General features: G+C 32.8%; 4 protein-coding genes across 5 annotated transcripts; 1 reads left to right on the forward strand and 3 right to left on the reverse strand.

The window, feature by feature from the left end:
* The first annotated feature begins 376 nt into the window (after nt 1-376).
* On the forward strand, nt 377-2091 carry LOC145067000 (Pentatricopeptide repeat (PPR) superfamily protein). Its single transcript, XM_079014231.1, has 2 exons — nt 377-1962; nt 2058-2091. The coding sequence occupies exons 1-2, from the start codon at nt 377-379 to the stop codon at nt 2089-2091; spliced, it is 1620 nt and encodes a 539-aa protein (XP_078870357.1).
* Nucleotides 1269-4541, reverse strand: LOC145067157 (Tetratricopeptide repeat (TPR)-like superfamily protein). The gene has a single exon (XM_079014354.1). The coding sequence runs from the start codon at nt 4388-4390 to the stop codon at nt 2141-2143; it is 2250 nt and encodes a 749-aa protein (XP_078870480.1). The 5' UTR covers nt 4391-4541; the 3' UTR covers nt 1269-2140.
* Nucleotides 4542-5492: 951 nt separating this feature from the next.
* On the reverse strand, nt 5493-8333 carry LOC145069290 (uvrB/uvrC motif-containing protein). 2 transcript variants are annotated; one of them, XM_079016230.1, is made up of 9 exons: nt 8155-8333; nt 7259-7667; nt 7099-7158; nt 6792-6886; nt 6517-6689; nt 6302-6414; nt 6116-6161; nt 5978-6018; nt 5493-5808 (listed from the first exon to the last, which is right to left on the reverse strand). In XM_079016230.1, the coding sequence occupies exons 2-9, from the start codon at nt 7577-7579 to the stop codon at nt 5653-5655; spliced, it is 1005 nt and encodes a 334-aa protein (XP_078872356.1). In that variant the 5' UTR covers nt 7580-7667; nt 8155-8333; the 3' UTR covers nt 5493-5652. The 2 variants fall into 2 exon arrangements, with proteins under 2 accessions (XP_078872356.1, XP_078872355.1); XM_079016229.1 differs by lacking the exon at nt 8155-8333 and adding an exon at nt 7927-8070.
* Nucleotides 8334-12211: 3878 nt separating this feature from the next.
* Nucleotides 12212-16060, reverse strand: LOC145069433 (appr-1-p processing enzyme family protein). Its single transcript, XM_079016365.1, has 15 exons — nt 15913-16060; nt 15120-15522; nt 14955-15032; nt 14805-14860; nt 14608-14727; nt 14438-14508; nt 14249-14342; nt 13942-14154; nt 13589-13840; nt 13407-13515; nt 13242-13309; nt 13056-13125; nt 12866-12940; nt 12683-12774; nt 12212-12569 (listed from the first exon to the last, which is right to left on the reverse strand). The coding sequence occupies exons 2-15, from the start codon at nt 15423-15425 to the stop codon at nt 12494-12496; spliced, it is 1680 nt and encodes a 559-aa protein (XP_078872491.1). The 5' UTR covers nt 15426-15522; nt 15913-16060; the 3' UTR covers nt 12212-12493.
* Nucleotides 16061-19832: the final 3772 nt, after the last annotated feature.

Below are 19832 nucleotides of genomic sequence, written 5' to 3' on the forward strand. Positions count from 1 at the left end.
AATAAATAAGTCGTGACAGTTGGTCACCGGCAACTCAAACAACGCATTCAAACGAACCACCATGAAAAAGTTGAAAAATGTACTTCAGATATGCTTCCATCGCTCCAAATTTCTCCACCCCAGGTTTCATTACACGACCCTAATTCCATCAGCAACCCATCAAGAACTTGATCCGACCATAACTTACATTAACTCCGTCTCCTCGAACCCATTATTTCATCTCTTGAGTTCATGCAGAACTCTGCCCTCAGTCAAGGAACTGCACTCCTTGCTCATAGTAAATGGCCACTCAACCCAACTCAATTCGCAAACCAAGCTCGTTAGTTTATATTGTTCGCTTGGGGACACGAAAATCGCCCGCCTGGTGTTCGATCAAATGTCAAACCCAGATATGTTCTCATGGAAAGTAATGATCAGATGGTATTTCCTAAACGATCTACACCTTGAAACTATCATGTTCTACAGGTGTATGACGAAATGCCTCAAAGAACATGACAATGTTGTCTTTTCGATTGTAGTCAAGGCATGTACAAAGCTGCGAGATATTAATGAAGGAAAAAAAGTTCATTGTCATATTGTGAAAGCAGGAAACCCCGATGGTTTTGTTTTGACTAGTCTTGTAGATATGTACGCCAAATGTGGTCAAATTAACTGTTCAAGAAGAGTTTTTGATGATATTATTGATAAAGATGTTGTTTCTTGGACTTCTATGATAGTTTCTTATGTGCAAAATGGTTGCCCTGAAGAAGCTTTCATGGTGTTCAATAGAATGAGAAGTGGATTAATACAAGGCAATCAACATACATTCGGGAGCATTGTTTCGGCTTGTACAAAGTTAAGAGCTTTACATCAAGGAAAATGGGTTCATGGGTATGCTATAAAGAGTGGAATTGGTCTCAATTCACATATAGTAAGTTCTCTTGTAGACATGTATGTGAAATGTGGAGCAATTCTTGATGCTCGATCTTTATTGAACGAGCATCAAGAAGCCGTGATTGGCTGTCCAAGTGTCGATCTTGTCACTTGGACAGCTATGATTGTTGGGTACACGCAAAACGGTTACCCGAATGAAGCAATTGCATTGTTTACAGACAAAAATTGGATTGATATTTTACCAAATTCGGTCACAATTGCAAGTGTGATATCTGCGTGTTCACAATTGGGTGATTCGAAATTAGGTAAAGTGATACATTCTTTAGGGGTTAAGTTAGGGTTAGAAGATGGTAATGTGAGAAATGCTCTTGTGGACATGTATGCAAAATGTGAGATGATTAAAGAAGCTCGTTATTTATTCGATACTATTTCAAACAAAGATTTAGTGTCATGGAATTCGATTATAAACGGGTATGCCAAAATTGGTTGTACTTATGAAGTTACAAGATTATTTAATCAAATGAGATCCGAAGGTTTTCATCCAGATGAAATTACTATGGTGTCACTACTTTCTTGTTTTGATCTTCATCTTGGTTCTTCTCTTCACGCTTACTCCATTAAAGGGTTCCTTTCCTTTGACAATGTTTATATTGGGACATCACTTGTCAACTTCTATGCCAAATTCGGAAAACTAAAAACCGCACGCCACGTGTTTGATAAAATGCCTCAGAGAAATACAGTTTCATGGAATGCTTTGATTAATGGGCATGGGATACAAGGCGATTGTAGTGGCTCCATGGAACTTTTCAATGACATGTTGAAGGAAAACTTGGATCCAACTGATGCAACATTTACATCGATTCTTTCTGCTTGTAGTCACACAGGAATGATTGAAGGATTGAAGTTCTTCGAATTGATTACAAAAGAATTTGAATTTGTTCCAAAAATGAAGCACTACGGGTGTTTAGTGGACTTGTTGGCTCGTTATGGAAACCTTGAAGAAGCATTTAACTTCATCAAGAAAATGCCTGTTAGACCTGATGTCACCTTGTTGGGATCATTTCTCCATGGTTGCAGTATGCACTCGAGGTTTGACCTTGGTGAAGCTGTGATGACGTGGATGTTTGACCAAAATCCAATTGATGCTTCATATTATATCCTCATATCAAATTTATACGCTTCAGATGGAAGATGGAATCAAGTTTTAAAGTTACGTGAATTGATGAACATGAGAGACTTAAAAAAGACACCTGGATGCAGTGTCAATTTATCCGGTTTGAATCATGCTACACCCTTGAAGCTTTCTGAGACCCGTGGTTTTCATCTTTGACCTCACATCTTCAAATTGTTTCCAATCTTGCCCTTCAGCTGATATATTAGACAACAAAGTGTAGTAACCCGTGTCATCAATCTTTTCAAGATTTTCTTGAATTCTGTTCATTATGTCTAGTCTTCTATGAATCCGACACCCGTTTAGCAAAGAACCCCATATGCCAGAATTGGGTGGAAACGGAATGGAATTGATGATTCCATACGCGTCATCAAGATGACCCGCTCGACTTAAAAGATCAATGAAGCAAGAATAATGTTCCAAATTCGGTTCAACTCCAAAATCTTTCATGGATTCAAAATAAAACTTGCCCTTTTCGACATATCCCGCATGACTACAAGCAGAGAGAATGTTCATGAATGTGATTCCATTCGGTTTCATCTTTGACTTTATCATTTCATCAAAAACTGAGATAGCAAAGTCAACATATCCATGCATTCCATAAGCATCAATCATGGCACTCCATGACACGACACTTTTGTTTGACATCATGTCAAAAACACGTTGAGCCATGAAAAGATCACCACATTTTGCATACATGTCAACTAGAGCTGTATCTATATATGTATCTATATATCTATCAACATTTGTAATGAGCTTATGATGAATACATTTTCCCTTTTTGAGATGCCTCAAATCTGAACAGGTTTGAATCGCGTTCAAGAAAGTCACCTCATCCATTTCTAGACCTTCCAAGAACATATGGTCAAAAAGATTCATGGCCTCGATTAATTTGCCATTATAAGAAAAACCCCAAATCATAGAGTTCCATGTCACAACACTTTTATGATCCATGTTGTTGAATATGTTATATGCTATATTCACAAAACCACATTTAGCATACATGTCAATGAGCGAATTGTGGACAAATTCATTCAAAATCCCGGTTTTAGTAGCATACCCATGAATCTGAGTTGCATGATTAAAGTAATTTAAGTTACCACAAGCGGATACAACACTTGCTATAGTGAATTCATCTGGTGACATTTTGCATGACATCATTTGTTTAAAAAGATCTAATGCATGGTCAAACATTCCATCACGAGTGTAACCTGATATAACCATATTCCATGAAACTAGATGTCTGTTTTTAGCTGTATCGAAAATCTTGTGGCAAGAAGTCAACTTTCCACAATTGGCATACAAATCGATCAGTGATGATTCAAGAATGTTGTTATCAGGGTCGAGGTGTTTTCTAATAACAAAACCATGAATTGACTTACCTTGTTTTAGTGAACTTAGTCTAGCACAAGAAGAAAGAATGCCCATCATTGTGATTGCATTTGGTTCTGTTTTAGATTCTTGCATTTTGTTAAAAACCTCCAATGCTTCTTGAAAGTAACCATTGTGATTGTAGCATGTGATCATGGATGTCCATGATGAAGTACAATGATTGGAAACACTGTTGAAAAGAGTCTCAGCAGTATACAGTTCTCCACATTTTCCATACATTGCAATCAGAGAGTTGATCAGTGTGTTATTATCATTGCTTTTGATGTTTCTTGTTATTGTGTAGCTGTGAATTGATTTTGATTGTAGCCCTAAACCCAATTCACCACATGCTTCTGCTATACTAAGTAGAGTCACATAATCTGGTTCATGTCCATCTGTTACCATTTTGCGAAACAATTTCAACCCTTGAATTGCTTGACTGTTACGAACATGCATTGAAATGATGGAGCTCCAGGAGACAATATCTTGTTCAGGCATTTCATCGAACACCTTGCGTGCGTGACTTAAGTAGGATGCTTCTCCATACATGTTGAGCAATGAGGTTTGAACTACAGGATCTGATTCAAGTCCACTCTTGATTATCCTTCCATGAACAGTTTGGCCAACATCCAAATCACGAGAACCAGAACAAGCTCTTAAAACGGATGGGAATATGAAGCTGCTGATGAGGGTTAGTTCGTGCAACATATTGTAGTATAAATCAACAGCTTCTGTGAATAATCCGTACCAAACATAGCGCTTGATCAAAACACCATACATGAAAGAATCTGGTCTAGGGAAGGTTTGAAATACGAGTTTTGCAGAATCGAGAGGACCCATTTGGGCGTATGATTCAATAAGTTTAGTTGAAGCGAGATGGCTTCTGTGTTGGCCTGTGACAAGGAGATGAGCATGGAGTTGAGTGAGTGTTCTTGTGGTGTAGCAAGATCTGAATAAGGGCATGTACTGTGTCATTTTGGGTGTTCTTAAATCTTCGCAGAGAGACGCATGAATCTGGGATCAGATTTGAGGAATTTGGTTGATCTTTGGTACGTGAAAGATGATTCTGGAGGGCGAGTTCAACCAAAATCATCTCGCATTTATAGTCACTTTTACAAGGAAATCTATAAAGATTTACGTGTACCCATTTCGTTTTAATTTTATTTACCTTTTATTTTTACAAGGAAATCTATAAGGATGTATTTGATTGGATAAAACGTAATGTCAAAAAATAAAATAAAATGGATATATGGAAGTGATCAAGCAAACTAATGAAACAACTTATAATATACTAGTTTATAACATGATATAATATACTAGTTTATAACATGAGGAAACCATTGTTATAAAATTAATTCAATTTTCATAACAAAAATTCATAATATTAATCAATTATTTTAAATAAATTATTAATTAATGAGATATACCAAAATTTTAAAATTAGTTATAACTTTAAATTTAACATATAACTAAAAGAGTCAAAATTTAAAATCTATTAGTTAAAACTTTAATCTCATTAATTATGATAATGATTTGTCTAATATAAATCCTTGACACATGACATAATTTTAATGTGAATTTATATTAGAGTGACACATGACAAAAAAGATTAAAATGATTCTTTTATTAGTATAAGGATTATTACTATGGAAAAAATTGTCTAAATAAATTAATGTTTGTCGAAATAAATTAATGTTTATATGGATTTTTATATTATATATAAATACAATATCTAGTATGCATATTATTTAATTATAATTTAAGATTTCTAATCAGTTAATCGGAAGGACTAATTTTATTGCATTTTTATCTGTGATTTTTTTTTTCAAATCCCTACATTTTATACATTTCACAAGTGGGGCCTGCGAAATTAGTGGGCTGTTTATGAAAAAAAACCTTAATTTTTTTATTGTCTAAATTTTAGAAAAAGCTAATGGGAATTAAGAAAAATTGTCTTTTTCTCTGATAAAAAATTATATTTTCTAATTACTTTTAAACACATTTAGATGGATGGATTGTTGATATTGAAGGTTGAACTTGTATCTTTTCTCTATCTTGCCAAATTCACAAATTCGAATTTGAAAAATCCAACATTCCACTTGTTAATCTTCAAGAACAAGAAGAAAAGAAAGCATCCTGAATCCAAGTACAAAAATATATACATTCTATCTATACGACTACAAGGCATGAGGGTTTTGGAGCAAGGCTCCAAGATCACATCAATGGATTACATCCAATCAAGCATCACCTCCAGCCCTCTCATCCTTTGGATCATATGGCACCTCGTGTCGTGGTCTATTGTACTTCTCACGCAGTTGCTTCACTGGAATAAAATCTCCAGCCGAATCCATACCATAAAATAAGAAGGATGCGTACGGATGATCAAACCTAGCCTGCATATAAACACCGACAAAACACAACAAGACTGTCTCACGTCAAGTCAATCGGACAAAGAATGCAACTTTTTTTTGCAAAAGACGTAAATGCCCTTGTCATTCTCAAAATCCAAAATAGCCCTTGAAAGCTTTGTCTAGTCTAGTAAATTAATATATGAATACTTACCTTATCTGGTTCTTCTGGAGCCAGTAAATTTTCCTCTGGAACTAAGAAGATGGAAGAAACAAAAGTAAATACTAATATTTTAAGGCTAAAATTGGAATTTGGAATTAGGTTATGAAATTGTATGAGAAAAAAACTTACCATATGCTACCAATAGATTGGGGTCTTCATGTACATCAACCAAAATCTGCAAGAAAATAACCAAAGAAAAAATAAACCATACAATAGACTGATTATCATAGTTAAGAATTAAAGTAATCAACAAAATTTTTGATGAAAATTAGAAATTAAAAGAGATATAAAATGGAATGGAGGTTTTGGTTAAACCTGATAATATGGCTGATCAGGACCACGAGTCAACTGGTCAACATTTGCAGTTTCCATCCATGATTTTGTTTCACAGCACACTGGATCCATTCCACAAACCACACCTCTGTATCCTTTTATCACCACAATCATAAAATAAACATCATCAACACTTTTATATATTTCAAACTATAATTAATGTCTTAATAAGGAAAAGAAACTGAAAAAAAATATACCAAATTTTTTGTGTCTGACTTTCTGGCCTAAACGAAATTCAAATTGAGCATTTTGAAAAGCTTGTGCTTTTATTGATGCAGCCAAAGAATCGGCCTCAAGTTTGGAAATTTGATCACGTAATTCAGCTGCCAATGAATAGTTTTCATTCTGAATTGCTTTCTGCAGGTCTGCTCTGCAGGAGAAAATATATAAACATAAAAAATGAAAAAGAATATTATTTAAAAAGATATACAAGGATGAAGCTATAAAAATATAATATTATATAAAAACTCACCGGAAGCGCAACAAGCTTAATCCCTTGTCTTGAGCTTCACTTTTTATGGATAATCCCCTCTTTGTTTCTTGTTGCTTAATCACTTCAGCTTCAACCTTATAGAAAATGTTACAACAGTAAGCCAATACACCCCCTGGATATTGAATGAAGATTAACAAAAGCATAGGAATCATATTCCTTCAAGAATCAGGTTTCCAATGGAATGAGCCATTCCATTCCCTCCCTGATTCCAGCATACCAAACACTATCTTAAACTATGTGCTAAATGAAACATTACAACCATAAGAGCTGAACTAGATTATCAAACCTCATTGAGCTTGTTTCTCAACTGTTTTGCAATATCATACTCCTCCAAATTCAATGCATACTACAAACAAGAGAAGGTGTAGAACTTGATAAGCAAATTAGAAATATCTCTATATAATAACAATAATAATAATAATACAAAGAATGAAGTATGTGAAAACCTGTACTCTAGTTGCCAAATCCAACTGGTAAAAGAATATGAGTATATCCTCATTGGCACTATCACTGTGCTCTAAACTTGCATCTGAACCCTGTTCACCTCCACCTTTAAAAAACCAACCTGCTTCAACCCTTGTATTTCTTTGTCCAGATATATCTGAAGGGCTTGTAAAAGGGTAATTTTGTACACATTGGTGTGAAAGGAATCTTTTTTCAGTCCCAAAGATTATGTGGCTTCTTTTCAGTCTCAAATGTCTCCTTGAAGCATTGGTAGATCCACACACACTACTGTTTGTGGATGCTGTAATGGTGGTTACTGACATTCTTTTGTATGAATTGAACACAGATGATGTTGACTTTTCCTTTGTTGAAGACAGATATGCTTTCTTTTCTACTGTTATGTATATGAACCTGATACCAATTTGTGTCATGATACTATGATTAGTATATTAATCAAAACAGGTAGCAAAGCAAATTAACAGATGATGCAGAAACTGAATACAAATGCAGCATTAGAGTACTAATATAGAGAGAAATTGACATTCAAGGTCGTAGTTTTTAGTGATTATAAGAAAGGAGAATCAATAATTCAGCATTAACTAAAACGATGGTTCTATAAACAATCTATGGTCATATTTTTTCGTTTGTAATGAACATTAAATTCACGAACTTATATGCTAATTTGATGATTTCCACGGCTTTAGGGTTCATCATTCAGTGATAACTCTTTTCCTTTGTCAAAATACATGCACGCTCAATGAACCTCGGAATCAGATAATAATCAATTTGAAACAAAACTAAAGGAAACTGCGTCCAGTATAAAAGTAGAAAAAGATCCAAAATATACTGAACTTTTGAACAACGATAATTAGATAGGTGAAGAAATGAGATTACTTACAAGAAAAATCGGAAATCAACGTGAATATCGAATACCGCAGGATTTAATTTCTTGAACCCTAATTTGTTGAGGTTTGATTTGTGCTTCTGTTTCAGCCTCAGAATTTGACTGGTGTATATGGTGTTAGTTTTTCCTGTGCCTCAGAAGTCAGAACTCACTATCAACTGCCATAACTTTCAATTTGGAGAGCTGATTTTCCTCATAAGAGACGCCGCCTCTGCGACACGTCATCTTCACTACCAACCCACTATGGAAATGGTCACCACTAACAAGATTCACTTTTATATTATTTTTTTATTTTTTTACCATTTTGTTAAATAAATAAAATATTAAATAAATAACATATTTTATAAATAACATATTTTATATTAATTAAAACCACATTACATAATTTAAAACATAGAAAATTAAAACTAAAATACTAAAAAAAACATAATCCATACTTAGAAAAATTAAACCTAAATTATTAAAAAACATCAAATCTAGTTGCGATATTGGTCGAGAACTTCTTGTTGAATTTTCATAAAGACCCTTAAATTTTCCGGGTCGAGATTGGGTTGCGGCACTGTGTTTACGATTTGAAGATTGGTGAGTGCCAATTGTCGCCGGCGTTGCTCCTCCATTGCATCAAATTTTTTTTCTAAAAAATTTAGAGTTTTTTCGATTTTCTCCGCTAACATGTCCTCGTTGGTTGATTTTCCGCTAGACGAAGCCCCCTTTCTCGCTTTGTCCCTACCCGGTGGTCGACGAAGATGGACGTCCGATGGACCCTCACCCTCGGTGGCGTCGAACTCATCATTGAGGTCGAGGTTAGCACCGATCTCCGACTCGGACGTTCTCGGCCTTTTATTGGAACCGGTGGTAGATCCCGAATGCGCCGTTTCCGGATAAAGGACCCATTTTGGGCCATTGCGACAAACTTCCCACGCTTTTTGGTTGCCAAAAGGTTTACCATTGTTGGTAATTTTGTATTGGTGCAACGCCGTTGACAAAATGTTGAAATCGTTGCTACCACTTCGATGCATATTTTTTAAATTGTCAAACACGCCGTTAAATTTGGTACACGTTGCTCTAAGATCGCGCCATTTAGCATTGACTGAATCATATGTCCGGCTCGTTTGCCTTCCCAATAACGCGTGAAAGTGGTCTAAAATACGATTCCAAAAGCTATGTCCCGATTGCGCGTTGGCGACATCCCCGTCTTGTGATATGGCAATCCAAGCTTTAGCTAAAGTCGCCTCCTCCTCCTCGGTCCATTGGGTGTTTTTCTTCTTTGTTGAATCTTTGGATTTTTTTTGCCTTCTACGACTTGGTTGTGTTTCTTGAACCCGTTCGTCGTCGTCTTCATCGTCGAGGTTTACGGGTTGAGATTGCGATAATGGAACTTGAGAGGGTTGTGAACTTGGTTGTGGCTGTTGGAAAATTTGGGGCTGAAAAAACGGAGGAGGTTGTTGTTGAAAGGGTTGAAATTGGGTTTGAACAAATTGTGGTTGTGGTTGGTTTTGATAGTAGTGTGGGTGGTATGAAAGATTGGTAAATAAAGGTTGTTGTTGAACGGGGGATGATAACAATTGCATATAGCCAACGTTTGCTAAAGGATCATTTGGAGTATTTGGGGTGTTTGGGGTGGGTGAATTATTTTGGTTTGGATCCATGAAGGAAAGTGTGTATTTTGAATGAGAGTAAGTTTCTTTGTGTTCAAAATGTTGTGTGTGTTTGAATGGTAATATGTAGTGATATATATAGAGAGTTTGTAGTAAATTAAATAATTAAGTAATTTTTTTTTTTTTTTACAAACGGTAATAAAAGAAACGGTCGAAATTGAATAGCCAATCAAATCAAGCGTCTCCAGTCGTCTTCGCGTCCACGGAACAAGACCCCCACCGGAAGGTGGGGCGGTGTTCACGCATGAAGGGAGCTGACACGTCAGCTCCCACGCGTCTTCCAAGCTCCACTCCTGATAGCCTAACAATTAATGACCGCTACCTTTGGAGTAACTTTGACTTTTTGAACGTTACTTTTGCAAATTTACAATTTTTTGATATCCATTTGCAGAGAAAAAAATATGTTGCTTCATGAATTTTTTTTCTTTATATGATATTCACGAATTTTTATTTTTTATGCAAAAATTATGTCATTTCATGTCGTTTTCATGAAAACTAAATACGTTTACACAATTTTGTTTGAATCTAATTTTGTTTAAATTTGAAAAACTTTTTATGTAAAAAGAATCAATTTCACAAAAAAAGTAAGTCAATATCTGTGGATAATATTAAAATTCATGAGGTGGGAGCACTGAAAAACACATTCGCAAAAGGAAGCAATTTCGAAATGCCATTTTGCAAAATAAGTGGTCCTTTGTGATAAAGGTTAAAAGTAAAGTTATTTTGTGATATAGCCCTCCTATTATTTTATTTAACTATCTTTTAAGTAATATTAAGGGTTGTAAAAAGGGAAAATAACTTATCAGCATAATTATTTTTGTCGTTTTGTTTATATTTAGATAATTTTTTTTTTATTTTTGTATATATTTGACCATTTAACTTTTTATATGTGTTCACATATTATCATTGTCACCAGATATAGTAGGTGACAATAATAATATGTGAACAAATTCACAAGTTAAATGGTTAAATGTATAATTTTTTTTTTAAAAAATAGTCTAAATGTGAACAAAACGAAAAGTTAATTACTCTGATAAGTCATTTTTTCCACTTTTAATAACGATTTTATTTATCATATTTGTTTGAATTATTTTTTTTTAAACTTTATTTTTAAAATATCCATAATTTCCTAAATATTAATTAAATATTGATCAATTTTAAACTTTACTTTTTAATTAATAAATATGTTTTTGTTTTGTGAAATATTTTATATTGCCTCTTATATATATATATATATATATATATATATATATATATATATATATATATATATATATATTTTCTTTTGTTTTAAAGCACATACAATATCTTTAAAGTAAATAGTATCTAACAATAAAAGTAAATAAATAAAATATGTAACAATAAATATGGAAGGTCTTTTAAAAAAAATAAAAAGAAACTACTATTTAGCAAATAAAAAAACAAAAAGAAAAATCTATATAATGTAAATGTTTTAAAATTATTCCAACTTTTTAATTAGAAGTTTATAATCTTCCAATTTTTTTAATACAGTGTTTGAAACTAGTATTTAACGAAAGAATTTTAAAATGTTTTAAAAAATATTAAATTGCCATACAAAATCTATAAAACACTTTAAAAATGTTGTAAAAGAAAGTTTATAAATAAATATACGAAAGTTATAAAAAATTTTGTATGAAAAAAAAAATAAAAAAAAATAAATAAAAACAAGTTCAAAACTTGTAAGAAAACTTTAAAACATTTATAAAATATTTGGTTTAAAAGCACTTGTAACAAACTTATATGAAAGTATAAAAAAAATTATAATCAAGGTTTAAAACATAGTATTAGAAAAACCTATATGAAAAAAAATATCATAAAAATGTTGTAAGAAATTATAAAAAAATCTTCAGAAATTTGTTAAAAAAAAAAAAAAATTGTTCACATTTAGACAACTTTCTTATTTTGTATACATTTGACCATTTAACTTGTTAAATGTGTTTGCATATTACCATTGTCACCTGCTATAACCTTATAGTTATTATTAGTTGATCTATAACCTTAAAATTTTAAAATCACTTAAAAATGTTACAAGTTTCTCTTGAAATGTGTGTCACACAGGACACCATGTTCTTGCTTCGGTTCTACATTATTGCATCTAGCTTCATTTTCTCTAATGTCAACAAGGGTCAGATTATTCCAGATCTTATTTTTTTTATTATACTCATGGCGTTCTCATTTATAGAAGTAAAATAATTAGTTCACAAACATATTTGCATGTTTCTACCAATACAGGCAACATACTTTATCTTTTACCCATAAAAGCAACCAACTTACTTTATTGATAAAAAATATTTATAAGCTGGTTGCTATAATGGATAAAGTTTAAGCAGCAATTTGCGCAAAAAAAAAAATCAAGTATAATATAGTCAAGGTAAAGAAAATCAACAACATTACTATTAAAATTTATTCAACATGATTATCAGTCGGTCCAAACAATAAACAAATTTCACAAGAACAATATCTAAAGTGTTGAAAACTTTACAGGAGGAAATAAAATACATCACAACTCGCATCTATAAATAGAAGGAAACTTGAATAAATAAAATGGAAACTTTACAGTTGTGTCACAGATTTGAGTCACAGCCTTGTGAAACTGAAGAAGAGCCTTGGTGTACTTTTTGCTCAAATTTGCATAAAAATGTGATGTCTCATGTCTAAGGTCGTTGGTATACATATTTTGTTCTTGGATCCACAATAAGCCCTTTTCCTCCATTCACTTCCAAATCATGCCTACATCACAAAACATTTACTAAATGTAAGAGACATGACTTAATCTGGTAAGTTACTTAATATAGAAAGAACGACTTAACAGAAAAAGTAAGGATTAAGGATTAAGACTCAACTGGAAGACAAAGTCAGGAATTGTTAGCTGTTCACGAGGAACATATCTGAAAAGCTGAAGAAGTCGATCAACATATACAGCCTTTTTCCACACCTGCAAATCAATATCAATATAAACTATCTATATATATTATAAAATGTAGCAAATTTTATAAAAGGTGAGAAATTTCAAGATAATTACGTACCATGCCATCGACTAATAGTTGCAATGCAAGTATGGCAGCCTTGAGTCCAAAGGTCGGGTGGAGGATGTATATTGCCTGCATAAGTGAGTCAAACAATTACTCCCTAATTTAATGAAAGCAGCCTTTTTGTATATTTTGCTATTTATAAATAAATAGTCAAAGTCAAACATTGAATTTTTCTTTGTCTTACATGAAGATTGCGCTGGCTTTTCCTACCAAGTATTTGCTGCAATTTCCTCATAAATCCCAAATCTGGCTGCCTGTTATGTTAATTCCACAAAATCATATTTACAAAGTAGAAAAAAAAAATCCAACATACTCTATTTCTAATACATATTTAGCTCAATATTACAGATATAAAGTAATGACAACTTACACTTGTAGAGATGCAGCAGAGTGGAAGTAAACAATGCTATAAGGTTTTTGTATCAAGGGTTCAAACTCCTGATAATTTTAACAATTTCAAACAATGATCATATACTTTCACTCCAAAAATGTCAGAATAATTGTAATAAAACATGTGTCAAGAATTGTATTTTACCTTTACTACATAAAGAACAAATCTTTCAAGATCAAGACAACGAAGGAGAAAATGTGCTCCAACTACAACCATTACTGGTCTGCCTTCACTATCTACCCCTCCCCTGTATCTGAAACATGAGTATACAGTGTAAGCACCATATTATTTAGTCTAATTAAATTTAAAACACAAGAACTACTTACAGAATCTTCATTTCTGCTATTTCAGAAAGATTAAGAGAATTGGCTTTAGCAAGATATCTAGAATGTAACGAATATTCTTCAGCAGCAGAAAGTTTTGGGCCTCCAAGATCACCAAACCCTAACATTTTCGCAAAATTAAATCCATTTTGTGCTCGAGCAGTTCTTTCCCATTGTTCCTTACGCCTTTGATCAGGATCTTTAATTATAGACATAAAAGCAGGATCTAAATATGCTTCCAAATGCGAAGAGTTCCTGTCAAGAATCAAACAAAATGAAGTGGGACCCACGAAACCTAAAAAGATTAAAATGGCATTTTTTTGTAATTAATTAACTGAGATTTAAAGGTCACTAACCTTCTAGCCATTACAAGATCACTAACAGGAACATCTAGTGAGGCTCGTTGAGGTTTAGGGCTACTACTTTTCTTGAGATTTGGTAATGGTTTTATTCTGATTTTTCTTTCATCTATTACTGTTTCACCATTTTCATCTCCAACATCAGCAGGAAGCTTTGAAATTGCAATCTCTTCTTCCTTTTTGTCACGAGGAAAGTAGAGTGGAAGTAGTCTGCATTTTTGTAAAGAAAATAAAGGTGTAGGCATGTGTATATACTTATAAATGTCATATAGGAAAAACAAAAACATAAAATCCATGACTTTACCTTTTATATATTTCAGTATCATTTGTTGTTGTTAAACAAAAGACAACACCTGTAATTTTATCCTTTTGTTTCTCAAGTAATCGGCGAACAGTTCCTGATAGAAAATAAGGGTCAGTAAATTTCCTACACACACACACAGTGAGGGTATTTTTGTCATTTTGTAAACAAGTAAAGAGCTGGAATTGTTACTTATTGCCACATGGGCTGCTGGTTCTCGTGGATAATTTTTGGCTTCTGTGTATATACACCCCATAGCAATGCTACATTTAAAGATTCCAAGGGATAATAAGCTCAAGTATATTACATAAAAATAAATATAATAAATGATTGTAAAATTTAGCCTATGGATTTGAAACAACCTTTGGAGTCCATTTTCAATGAGGAGTTCTAAACAAGCACGATAGCAGTGACTCAAAGCATTTTCTGCTGCAGTATGATATTTTACAGCATACTTAGGCCCAACTGTATGTATAACCCTCCTGCAATATAAACATAACAGAAAATGAAATCAGAACATATGAAAATAATAAAGCAAACAATTTTCACAAAAACTCACCTTGCAGGAAGATCATATGCATTAGTAACTTTTGCCATCCCTGTTCTACAGCCACCCTGTGAAGCAAAAAATCGCATCACATCACATCTTCCAATTACCAAAATGCCCTTTCAAATCACACTATAACTATAAATAGAAAAGTTGTGTTACCAATGTTGCACATTCTTCAGCTAGACCAGGCCCAGCTGCAGCATGCAAACCAGGGCTGCATTGTGCTTCATCCAAATTCTGTAGAAAACTCAAAAGTTTGACCAATGAGGTGATAACAAACAAAAAAGGTCAACATTCATAAGAAACAAGTCAACAACTGCATACCTCATTTGTGGAATTGACAACAGCATCTACTTCAAGATTCCATGGGTTTCCTCTCCAAAGATAGATTTTTGAGTTAACTTCATGGTCAACAGGAAACCTTGAGACCTTTCCACTACTTTCAGCTCCAGAAGAAGAAGCCAAGGGATCAGGGAAGTTTGAATTTGGAAAATTGGGATCTTCAATTTCATAAGAATATCTAAAATCCCCATCACTCCATCTAGGAATTTGATCAAGAGTCACCACCACATCTCCGCTATCAGTAGGTTGTCCACCATGAGTCTGATCTGCCGCCATATGCCGGTACATTTGTTTTCTATAAAATCTCCACCACCCTCCTTTATCCTTCTCAACTCATACAAGTTCAAAAAACTGCCATTGACAAGTTTTTCAAGCCCCCAAAGACCTTCACAAAACCAGAAATTTGAACAAATTCTATCAATCTCAAAAACTTTACTCATGATATAATTTAGGGAAATTAGGGATTGGGCGAATGTCGAATTATATCAGAATCAATCAATTTGATGCGAATTTGAAAAGGGAATAAAAAAATTTCATCAAAGACAGAATCCTCAATCGCTAGCTATGGCAAAACTAATCGAATGAAAGCTCTATGATTTCGGCAAATTAACTAAATACGATGGAGTTTTGCATCATATCATAATCATACAAAAACTGAAAAACATCAAACAAACAAGCAGAAATTCAGAAACTTTTGAGATTATAGCAAGTGTATTGAACATATACGACGGATGTTCAGATGCAGGAACTGAAATTACGAAATTCATATACATACCTGCTAATCGGTGGAGAGATTTGGGGGTGTCTATCTAGAGAATAGAGATGGAGAGAGAGGATCACAATTATTGGTAAAACCTGGGTAGAGCTTGTGTCAAAATTACAAAAAGTTAATTTAAAAATAAAAATAAATACACCCGGAGCTTTCATTGTCTTTTTGTGTGGTTTCGACTGCGGCTTATGTATGTTGTAAGAATCACCCTCCATCTTTTTCTTTTTTTTTCCCTTTATGGTCCTTCTGTTAAATATTGAACAAATAAACCCTTAGGGATCATTGTATAAAACTTCATATTATAAAGAAATCTTATCTTATAAAGTTATAAATAAATTTATGTTACCGGTAATGGTATTATTAAATTATAACCCATGATTCCTTTTTAAGATGACTTAACTGAAATAATTTATGGTTGTTTGTCATGTCTAGGTGCTAGAAAAATCCATGGTTGTTTATTTTTGCTCAAATATGTTCCTACATATAAATGAAAAAATGAAAAAGGTGATAGGTTGTATTGACATTAATCTAAAGTTATTTTGGCACATTATATAATATTTTCTGTAATGGACAAACACACTGAACGTGTTTTTGAATCTACATATTTGTTCAACATGATGAACTCTCAATTACTTGGGAGAGACACACATTTTCATCATAATTTGATAATATTAGGTCAAAGGTCTTTTGATTGTCACGTTATATAACTAACTTAAATAATTTGGAGTTTGTTATAAATGTTTTTTAAGAAAATATACTTCTTTGCATTTTCTTCAACAAACTCACCGACTTTTTGCTTAAAAAAGAAACAAAAAAAAATAAAAATAAAAAAGGTGATGCACTTAGTTACAAAATAAAGTGAAAAACACGATTTGTAGACCATAAACTTTATCAGGAACGATCCAAATATATTTGGGTCGGTGGCCTCTCAAAGATATATAGAATAAACAAATCATTTAAAAAAAAATGAGAAACCTTAGAAAAATTCAACGTATTATTTTTTTGTATCCGAAAAAACCATTATATAATTATTTTGTACAATAAAACCATTTTATTTTTTATCATACCTAAAATAATATTTCGTAATCGAAAAACCCTTAATATTCGGTTACCTAGCAATTTGGCATTAGAAAAACTCAAATTATTATCATCCCGTGCACAAAAGAACCCATCATTATATATTTTGTATGATAAAACCATTTTATTTTTTGATTTCGTACAATACAACAATTTTATTTCTTGATTGTATACAATAAAACAAGTATCTTCCCCTTTATGCCCTAATATTTTTCTTCATAAATGATAATTGGTAGATTTTGCATTGATTCTACAAATGAAGTACATGTTAGACTACTTGATCCTAAAAAAAGTAAATGTCAATCTTGTTATGGTTTATGTGTTGATGTTGTACATGAATCAAATTCAAGTATATGTCATTGAAGTTGACACAATATGAAATGGTGGCCCCAATGGAGTTCATTGAGGAGATTGCAAATCCAACATTGATTGAAAATTGCAGTATTTATGGTATTCAACTTCGGCCCTAGAATGAGAAATAACACTATGGTACTTGGATGTACGAGAGATGATGTTGTCACCTAGAAAGATAAAACATATGGATGTGGAACAACAAGAGTACCTTATATAAAGTTGGAGAGCAAGATCAAAAGTACCTTATATGTAACACACGATGTGTCTCATGGAATGAAAATATAGCTCATGAGGGTCGGTCATAGCAAAACCATTATGGTGGAAGAAGGAGATGACGACCGAAAGAATACCAAAAATAAAGAGAGAAAAATGTTAAAGAAGGAAGGGATATATTTTAGGAGGGTGGTTAACTAGGAAACCCTTAATATCATGATAATTAGTAAATGTCTAATTGATTCAATAAATAAAGTACATGTATGATTAGTGATGCATTAACTAAGAGTTTGAACAGGCTAGAAATATAAAGATATATTATGGCCTATGTCAGGTTATTGTGTTTCATTTGTGGAATAAATACATTTGTGGAATAAATAGAAAATTTATCAAGTATACTTTCTCAAAAGAAAAATATAAGGCATAATGGGGAAAACAAAAGCTTTTCTTGCATAAAACTAGAACATAAAATAGTTTTATTGTACAAAATCATTACATAAATGGTTTTATTGTACAAATTGATACATAATGGTTTTTTTTGTGCATTATAGGATGATATGTTATATATTTCTAAAGCCATAAATACCAAGTAACGGTAACAGGCTATCATGGATTTGTCTGTTACAAAGAATTATATTAAGTATGATTAGAAAATAAAATGGTTTTATTGTACATAATAATAGCATAATGGTTTTTTCGAACATTAAGGGATAATATGATAGACTTTTTTTACGGTTTTCTCTAGCAAAATCTACCAATTTAAATAAAATTACTCCTTTTAGCCTTTTTAGATGTAAATATCTTTAATAATAATATCAGTTTGGTTGTTAAAATCATGATCTTTATATACTATGATTGTTTTTGGGTAGGATGATAAAAATGCTTGTAAGATCGATCGTAATATTTTTATTATTTAGTTTTTTAAATAATAATTTTATTTTGGGTTTAACTAAGTGACTACATATATATCCTACAAAACTTATTTTTAATGTTTTATTGTTAAACGATACATCAGAGACGTATTTTTTTTTTCATGTTTTAAACTATTTGTTGTTTGATTAAATGGTTAACAGATGAATGTATACGTATTTTTTATGTTTTAAATTGTCTTTTGTAGGATTTTACGATCACAATTTGATTTTATGATTATGATTTTACAAAGTGAAAACGATCATATATTAGATCCCGATCTTGACAAGTTTGGTACCTATTCGCTCATGAATTCTCACGAAACTAACAATCAACCGTTATCGAGTGTGCTCCCTTTCGCCTCCGCTCTCCAATTTTGTATCTAATTTTAGCCCTTAAACTATACTTTTATCACTTTTGTTTTCGAAAATATGGTTATAAACTATATAACCCATACAAATTTTGGGCTCGTTGATAAAGATATGCCATCATAGATTGTCGTTACTTTCTTTTTGACAAAGTGGGACCAATTCAACCCAAAACGTATGACCATCTTTCACTTTCTTTTTCTTTTGACTTGGTCCCACTTTGTCATTACTTTTGTTGGTCCCACCTGTTTCTAATATCCCAAGGTTTGGTATTGTCCCTTTACAAACCACTCTAATCATGTTTTTGTCATTCTTGACGAAGTCTAACTCCCTTCTACTCTGTATGGAATGAAGATAAATTTGTTGTTTAACTTCCTTGGTTGTGCTAAAAGTCTGGTGGATGTAAAATGGATCTTTGACAACAGCTGCTTCATTCTTATGTGCTCTTTGTAAATATCTTATCTTCTTCATTTTTTTACTAGCATCACCCTTATCTGATGAAGATGCAGATACAAATTCTTCAGTGTCTATAACCTCTAATTCTTCATCACCTTCTATTGCTTCATCTCGATCATCAAGAAAACCTCCAACCCATTCCACTTCTTTGTCAATGTTGAGGTGAAAGTTCTTCATATCAACCTCTGGATCATCTAACAAATTATCTTCATCAACTATGTAATCACTATCTTGACTGTCTTCACTATCTTCATTGTCATCACTATCATGACTGTCTTTACTAGCTTGACTGTCTTCACCTGCTTTTTCACTATTTGGTTCATCTTGTTCCATAGTAGTCCCACCAAAAGGTTCACACCATTCAAATGTATCATCCCAACCATCAACATTAGGACATGTGCTTCCTATCATTGGTTCAGTCAAAGGGCTTTCAATTCTTGGTATATAGGCAGGGGTTGACTCAACTGTTTCACTCAATGTATTGTTCCAAGGTTGTTTCAGGTAATGTACTAGGGGGTTGGTCTTTAGTTTCTACATTCTCAAAAACAG

Source organism: Lactuca serriola, chromosome 8 (genome assembly GCF_051521515.1).
Source record: "Lactuca serriola cultivar US96UC23 chromosome 8, Lser_US96UC23_V15, whole genome shotgun sequence".
Lineage (NCBI taxonomy): Eukaryota > Viridiplantae > Streptophyta > Magnoliopsida > Asterales > Asteraceae > Lactuca > Lactuca serriola.

Bases quoted from the DNA above. Each gene is read 5' to 3' on its own strand.
- LOC145067000 (XM_079014231.1), top strand. From the start codon at position 377: ATGTCAAACCCAGATATGTTCTCATGGAAAGTAATGATCAGATGGTAT. The intron at 1,963-2,057 runs GTTTGACCTTGG...TATACGCTTCAG, and splicing joins GGTTGCAGTATGCACTCGAG to ATGGAAGATGGAATCAAGTT.
- LOC145067157 (XM_079014354.1), bottom strand. From the start codon at position 4,390: ATGACACAGTACATGCCCTTATTCAGATCTTGCTACACCACAAGAACA.
- LOC145069290 (XM_079016229.1), bottom strand. From the start codon at position 7,970: ATGATGAACCCTAAAGCCGTGGAAATCATCAAATTAGCATATAA. The intron at 7,668-7,926 runs GTTCGTGAATTT...AATTGGTATCAG, and splicing joins ATCATCAAATTAGCATATAA to GTTCATATACATAACAGTAG. The intron at 6,887-7,098 runs GTTTGATAATCT...ATTTTCTATAAG, and splicing joins TGAGAAACAAGCTCAATGAG to GTTGAAGCTGAAGTGATTAA.
- LOC145069433 (XM_079016365.1), bottom strand. From the start codon at position 15,425: ATGTACCGGCATATGGCGGCAGATCAGACTCATGGTGGACAACCTACT. The intron at 13,126-13,241 runs GTAAGTTGTCAT...TTAACATAACAG, and splicing joins TCTGCTGCATCTCTACAAGT to GCAGCCAGATTTGGGATTTA. The intron at 12,941-13,055 runs GTAAGACAAAGA...TCACTTATGCAG, and splicing joins AAAGCCAGCGCAATCTTCAT to GCAATATACATCCTCCACCC.